This window comes from Phallusia mammillata, chromosome 8, assembly GCF_965637545.1.
Source record: "Phallusia mammillata chromosome 8, kaPhaMamm4.hap1.1, whole genome shotgun sequence".
Lineage (NCBI taxonomy): Eukaryota > Metazoa > Chordata > Ascidiacea > Phlebobranchia > Ascidiidae > Phallusia > Phallusia mammillata.
The window spans coordinates 11,360,552-11,368,405 of NC_137259.1; the positions used below are offsets into that span (position 1 = coordinate 11,360,552).

A 7,854-nucleotide genomic window follows, 5' to 3' on the forward strand; every position below is an offset into this window, starting at 1 on the left:
TAAAGTTTATTCTTTCTATCTATATTATTTACTATAATTTGAATTTAGTTTTGTTTGGTATACTCATAACAATGGTTAAGGAATTTTGCATTGGCAAAATCAACATGTGTTTTGCTAACAATGCCCAAAAATCACTATGCACTACACACATAATATGCATTTCGCCCAGCAAGTAAAGTTACTGAACATCAGAAGTTCACACTTCCAAACTGCGCTGGCTGGTCGGCGTGAGCTAAATCAAATTTATTCAGCCAGCGCTTGCACGCTCGGCAAAACGTGAGCGTGGTTTCAAGCTCCGCTCCACCTTGTGAGCGAAACCTCACGCTTTGCAAAAAAACGCTGGCTATAAAAGAACAAACCAACTTTGCGCTGGCGCGCAAGTGTGTGTGTGGATCTAGCCTAAGCTCTCAGCCTCTCACAGAAAAGCTAATAAGTATTCAACGTTTTTGCTATTCTGTGGCCCACTTTTCATTAAAATCTGCATGGGTAGTTTCTTCCACCAAGTTACAACTAATGTATGATCATCCCTATGTGTGAGCCAGTGTAGCAATATTACGCTAAAATGTCAGAACCCAAAATTTTTATTCAATTTGTTGAAACAAATTCACATTAACACTCTCAAGTTTGTAAAAATAAGATAATTTATTATTTTTTTCCACACCCGCTGTATCATTTTGAACAAAACTGGCTCCATAGACTTTATCGTATAACAATGGGTTGGACAACTTGTGTTTATATAGACTTTGACCACCCACATTTTCACAAACGCGACCCCGAAATTCTCATCAAAAACCATTTTTACCGGGTACAATGCAAGTGATAAAAAGGAACTGGTAGTAATCTATGCTAATTTTCTGCATGCAGTCAAAAATTGACGTGCAAATGAAAAAAAAATACTCTCGTGCAGCTGCCATCAAGGTATAATATTGCAAACTTCAGCACATTTCTGTTTCTTGCCTGTCTTTCAACAGGTATTTGTTTTTGTGTCTTCTTGCAGTGAGATGTTTTTTATTTTGTTTAGATTGCAGGGATGAGTAATGTCAGTTCAATTACAGCAGGTCCCTCTTGACTTTAAAAAAAAATTGTCACTATAGAACTTTATGTTTAAATTGTTTATTGTTGTTGCAGAAAAATATATAATTTAGGGTGCCAAAATCATAACATGCACAATGGCGACCCGAACAGCAGCAGCACCCACTACAAACCAAATGTTAACAGACATTTTGAGCAAATTAGCAGTTGCGAATTGGTCAGCAAATGCTATCAAAGAAGAAGTCAAGTTTGATATAAACATTGTAAGAAACATTTTTGACAATGAACTTGCTGTCACAAATTTTAGTACACGACGCATAATGATACTTGAATTTAGTCAGTACCTTGAAAACTACCTGTGGCCAAGATATTCACCTGAGCTTAGCTGTCATGCATACATAATGTCAATTGCTTGCATGGTCAATGAGAAATACAGAGAGAATGTCCCAGCATGGGGTGTTTTTAAAAAAAGTCCTGCTAATTTTGACCATCTGTTTCACTCTGTAATGAAAACTGTCCTGGATGATTCAGTTGAACTTACTCACCGCACTGTGTTGATAACATTTCTTGATCATTGTTACAACAGCCTTGAAATTGATGTTGTTCGGCAACAAGTTCAAAAAACTGTAAGTCTGGCAATGTGGCAAAGCCTTTATCCCTCACGGTTGCAGGAAAAACTGAAAACAAGTGCCAAGTTAAGAAAAGTTTGGAAGTCGATATTGAAGAAAGATGCTAAAGCTGATGAAGCCACACAAGAAAAAAATACATTTGAACGAACATTTTTAAACTCACTCATAGAAAAGTTTTGTGAAATGATTCAAACTGACGACTTTTCAAAGGATGTCATTAAATACTGTCACCAATTTCTGGATTTGATCATTGATCTCGATTCATGTTTACCAACTAGGAGATGGTTCAATAGTTTGTTAATTGATTCTCACTTGGTTATACGTTGCTCACAATCAAGTTTGTATTTTAATGATGATGTATACCATCAACTTGTAGAAACCCTGCGGATGTACTCTTCTTTTGAAGTGAATGATCTTACTGGTGAAGCCATGAGTCAGCAAGAAATGGTAACTGCTCATTATAACAAGATGTGTAAACTGCAGCGCGTTGCTTTCTCAAAGTTTCCAGCACTAAAAAACTTTGCTCTAGGCACTGTTGCTCATGTTGATAAGCGTGATGCACTCACAAAGCATTTTGGTGCCCTAGAAATAACTGAGCTTACCAGACTTGCATCTGAATTGAACATTCGCACACTCCCATCTGACAGCAAAGAGCTTATTCTGGAAATGTTGGTTGCATATCATGAAAAGCGTCCATCTCAGCTAGATGCTATAAATGCTTTGCCTATTTATCCAACTGAAAGTGTTTTGTGGGATGAAAACTTGACAAAAACTGAAAAATTTGTCAACGATGAATGCCTTGCTTTACCAAAACTGAATCTGCAATTTTTAACTCTTCATGACTACCTGTTAAGGAACTTTAACCTGTTTCGCTTGGAATCTGCATATGAGATTAGAAATGACATTGAAGACTCAGTTCACAGAATGAAGCCTTGGAAAGCTGATGATCAAGCATGTTTGTTCAATGGTTGGTCAAGAATGGCACTACCAATTCAATCATTTTCAGTAGTGGAAGTGGCCAAACCCAATATTGGTGATTCTGCACCATCACAAGTTCGTGCTGATGTTTCCATTGCCCTCAATGTTCCCCGACAAACAAGATTTGAGTGGGAAAATCTGAGAAAGCATGATATTTGCTTTTTACTGTGTGTGCAACCTTTGCTCAACACAAAACCACAACCTGGAATGAAGCGAATCCCATTTCAGGAGAGATTCAATGTGCTTGTCCGTGCATGTGAAGTGGAAGGAATGCTGGATGCAGAAGGTCATGTTATAGAAGAGGGCCCAGATCCTAAACCTGAACTGTCAGGACACATGCGGACCTTTCGTGTGTGGTTGGATACCAACCAATACCAGGCTGACATGCAGGCTGTTTTAAAGGAAAATATTCCAGACCCCTATGAGTCATTCAACTTAATTGTACGCCGAAAACCCAAAGAAAACAACTTCAAAGCAGTTTTGGCAACAATTCGTGGCTTGATGAATACAAAATGTGTTGTACCTGAGTGGCTTCATGATGTTTTACTTGGTTACGGTGATCCTGATGCTGCACATTATAGCAAGTTGGCCAGAACCATAAGGACATTAGATTGGAATGATACTTTTTTGTCCTATACACACTTGGTTGACAGTTTTCCAGATCACAAGGTGACAGCTGATAGTGAAAAAATACAGCCCCCTTTTAAACTAACATTTGATGAGGAAAACAAGAAAATTTCTGTGTGTTCTCATATCATTCCTAATCGTGGGCCATACACTCACAATGCTCCGAAAAGAAATGCAGTTCCTTTCACTCCAACCCAAGTTGAAGCAATTAAGTCAGGAATGCAGCCAGGTCTAACCATGGTGGTTGGTCCACCAGGTACTGGCAAAACAGATGTTGCTGTCCAAATCATCTCTAACCTGTATCACAACTTTCCAGAGCAGCGCACTTTGATTGTAACCCATTCAAATCAGGCTTTAAACCAGTTGTTTGAAAAAATCATGCAACTCGATATTGATGAGCGGCATTTGTTACGTCTTGGTCATGGTGAAGAACAACTGGAAACAGAGAAAGATTTTTCTCGTTATGGCAGAGTAAACTTTGTCCTAGCCAAACGACTTCAGTTGCTTGAGGAGGTTGGAGCCTTACAAAGCAGTCTGGGTGTAGCTGGAGATGTTTCCTACACCTGCGAAACTGCTTGCCACTTTTTTCTTTATCAGGTTCTATCTCGCTGGGAAAAGTATGAAAGGCAGATCATGGAGTCAAAGTGTCTTGATGAAATCCAATCCTTGTTTCCCTTCCAAAAGTTCTTTTCCAATGTGCCTCAATTATTCAAACAGAATGGTTTTGATGAGGATTGGGAAATTGCTGAGGGTTGTTTTCGATACATTCGTAACATTTTTACCCAGCTGGAGGAGTTTAGAGCCTTTGAGCTGCTTCGTTCAGGACTTGACAGATCACGTTACTTACTTGTTAAAAGTGCCAAAATTATTGCTATGACTTGTACACATGCTGCTCTCAAGCGACAGGACCTTACAGAACTGGGATTCAAGTATGACAACATCCTAATGGAAGAGGCTGCCCAGATCTTGGAGATAGAAACGTTTATTCCCTTGCTGTTACAGAATCCATCTGATGGTTACAACAGATTGAAGAGATGGATCATGATTGGTGATCATCATCAGCTTCCACCTGTGGTAAAGAATCTCGCCTTCCAGAAATTTTCCAACATGGAGCAGTCACTGTTTTCTCGCCTTGTAAGACTGGGGGTTCCAACTGTGCAGTTGGATGCACAGGGAAGAGCTAGGTCAAGCATCTGCAATCTGTACCGGTGGAGGTACGCCAAGCTTGGAGATTTGCCACACATTGGCAGTCATACTGAGTACAGATGCTTCAATCCAGGGTTAGCCTTTGACTATCAGGTTGTCAATGTAGAGGATTACCAGGTATGTTAGGTGGTTTAAACTAGCACTTGACCAAATTCTCCCCGATTTATTGAGTTTTAAATTTGGCTATACGTACTAAAGTACATGCCACACAAGTTTTATACTGTATTGGTTGGTGCATTGCCAAGTATTTTAAAGCAACTTCTAGTTGGCATGTGTTTTTCATGCCTTTGTCCAGAAATAGTTATGTTCGCAGTGCATTTAATAAAAACTCTAGCTAGATATTTGGCTTCTATAACTGGCCTGAAAGATATTTCCGACTAGAAACGTATGCTACAGGCCAACTAGACATACATGTCTGGCCGCCATGCCTTTGGTTAAGCTCATTAAGTGATGCAAAATAAATAGGTGACCATAATTAAAAAAATACTGATGTTGACATCTTAAATAGTTAGAATGATTTGCAAGGCGTTAAGTTAAAATATGGCTAATGTTATATATCAATCTTGCATGAAGAGCAGGATATTGTAAAATAAATCATATTTCTTTAGAACTGTGATTGTCAACAACAGTGGTTCCCAACCTTTTTGTAGTCACAGACCCCTTTTATAAATTTTATCGGTCCGCAGACCCCCAACATAATTTAATCTTTTTTTGATTTCCTGCATTATCCGTTATTATACTTTCGTTTTTGGGGGCAGAATTTTAATCAACCTTAACAGTCCGTTAATCTTAATAAAGTTCTGTACTGTAGCAGTCATTGCACTAAAAGAGATAAAATTTTCTAGTGTACAATACTTAAAACAAAGCACAAAGAATTCTTTTGTTGATGTGTGTTGTGATGTCACAATGGAGGTAACAATCACAAGTTTTCTTGATCCAAGGGTTTGATTAACAGTTTGCATTATATACAGGATTGTAAAAACTGTTTGGGAACTTAAAAATATTGTACTGTTGTTAATGCTACTACAAATGTTTGCCTCCACAGACCCCCTGAAACTGTCTCACGGACCCCTTGGGGGTCTGCAAACCCAGGTTGGGAACCACTGGTCAACAAAAATAGGATATGGTTGTCAAAAAAGATTCAGTGTGACTTATTAAACACTTTTGCAAAAAAATAATGTGATTACAATTTTTCCTAATTTGTAAAAATCTTTGTATCACAGGGAGTTGGAGAGTCCGAGCCAAATCCTTACTTCTACCAAAACCTCGCAGAGGCAGAATATTGTGTTGGTCTATACATGTATATGCGGCTGATTGGTTATCCATCCCATGAAATCACAATCCTGACAACATACAATGGCCAGAAGCACTTGATCCGCGATGTTGTCAAACAGAGATGCGGCTCCAATCCAATGATTGGATTGCCTAGCAAAATCACAACAGTAGATAGGTTCCAGGGTCAACAAAACAACTACATAATCCTCTCTCTTGTTAGGACTAGGCATGTTGGTCATTTAAGGTAGGTACAAGATGATATGGTTTACAACTGAATGTATAGTTTATACCAGGCAAAAAAATTATGGTTTGAGACTGTAGCTCGTAGTTACAGATTGCCTTAATACAAACAAAAATCGACCTATCGAAGCAGAATAACGGCCTAAACATTTCAGGAAGCATTTTTTCAGGTTCTTAGGAGTCCTATTCTATACTCTAAGCAACAAAAATATTTTTGATTTTTGGTTCTTTTTGTGTAATAACTGCGACTTTGTTCTTCCAGGGATGTTCGTCGATTGGTTGTTGCCATGTCACGTGCTCGCCTGGGCCTGTATGTCTTTGCAAGAGTTTCACTTTTCAGCAACTGTTTTGAGTTGACACCAGCATTCCGCCAACTCACATCTCGTCCCACTCAACTTCAGTTATTCCCGGCTGAAAAGTATCCACCCAGGGGTGAGCGGCCGAATTTGCAGCCCCAGGTTGTTGTGGGTGACATGCCACATATGCACCAGTATGTGTATGACATGTATCTGGAAATAGTGCAGCAGATGAACAAGGAAGAACAGCTGAGACAGCAGAGGATGCCCAAGCCTGTGATCGAAGCAACAAAGGCGGTTGAAGCACAACAAAAGGAAGTTCCCATTGCATTTGAAATACCACCACCAGAGGAGTTAGTAAAGGAGGCTGACAAAAGTGTTGACGAAGATGTTCAGCCGCAGCCAAAGAAAGCTAAAGTTGCTCCAGATATAGAGGAGGGTGAGCTCGTCGACCAGCAAATGGCGGAGGAAGTTGAAGCTGAACCGGTTGCGGAATAACTATGAAACAAATTGTTTCTCTTCAAAACATGCTGCCACATTTCTTGATTGTTGTACAGTAGTAAGAACCTTCCGTAGTTCCGATTTAATACAAAAAATCAATCATTTTGCTATTTGCCTGCAGTTTTTGTTTTATTTGTTTGTTTACTGAATAGATCAGATTTTGGTGAAACACTTGCACGAAACTGTAACGACATGCGAACAACGTGGTTGCATTGTAACAGGCAGTTAACTTAAAACATAGCTTGATTGGAAAGACAGCTTATGCGAAGAAAAAAAATTATCATGCGTAGGCTACTTGCTAAAAACGCGCACTGTAACAAGCACCTGCAAGGATATTTTTATTGTATTTTCCATCGTAAACTGTGTGCAAGTTTTCTATTCCGAAAGTCGGCAGGTTAAATAAGTACATTCAACTTTGTTTTTGAAGGACGCTTTACCGCACGGTTGGCAGATTCTTTTTAAGATTAAAAAAAAATCGTCAATAGGCCTACCGTTTTTTGGCGCCTAAAATACGTAGGCCTATATGTCTACTCTGTCGTTTTAATGACGGTTAATCAAGCCCCGACTACAAGTACCAGAGCCCTGGAGAGAGAAAATGCTGTGCTGGTACGAGACATTTAATAGGACTCTTTCGAAGAAGCTATATCCAGATGCGCGACTGATATGTATTAAACCTAGACTCCTAGAGAAACAAACTGCTATAGCCTAATTGGCAATCAGCTGCAAAGTATTTCAGATTCAAATCAGGGAGTCGAACCGCAACTGAACCCCAACCGTAGTTGAGCCTTATATATTTTGTTTGGCGTTGGACCCGAACCGAAAGGGAACCAGTAAAAATGCAGTCGTCTGTATTATATTTGGTGATTTTTTGTTCAAGCCAACGCAAGATAACAACTATAGGGCATGTCAAAAATAACAATGCACTGTCGAAATTCTTTTGGAGTTTGATAAAGGCCATGGAGATGATGGGTAGAATTAAAATTAAACGAAAGGGGATTTGAACCGGTTTAAAAACCGCAAATCGGTTCAAAATGTAGCATTTTGGACCGAACCCAGACCCATAAAAACAA

The 7,854-nt window shown here is 39.2% G+C and overlaps 1 protein-coding gene across 1 annotated transcript; it reads left to right on the forward strand.

The window, feature by feature from the left end:
- The first annotated feature begins 1,109 nt into the window (after positions 1–1,109).
- On the forward strand, positions 1,110–6,891 carry LOC145204887 (RNA helicase aquarius-like). The gene is made up of 3 exons (XM_080077497.1): positions 1,110–4,589; positions 5,696–5,991; positions 6,250–6,891. The coding sequence occupies exons 1-3, from the start codon at positions 1,170–1,172 to the stop codon at positions 6,779–6,781; spliced, it is 4,248 nt and encodes a 1,415-aa protein (XP_079933623.1). The 5' UTR covers positions 1,110–1,169; the 3' UTR covers positions 6,782–6,891.
- Positions 6,892–7,854: the final 963 nt, after the last annotated feature.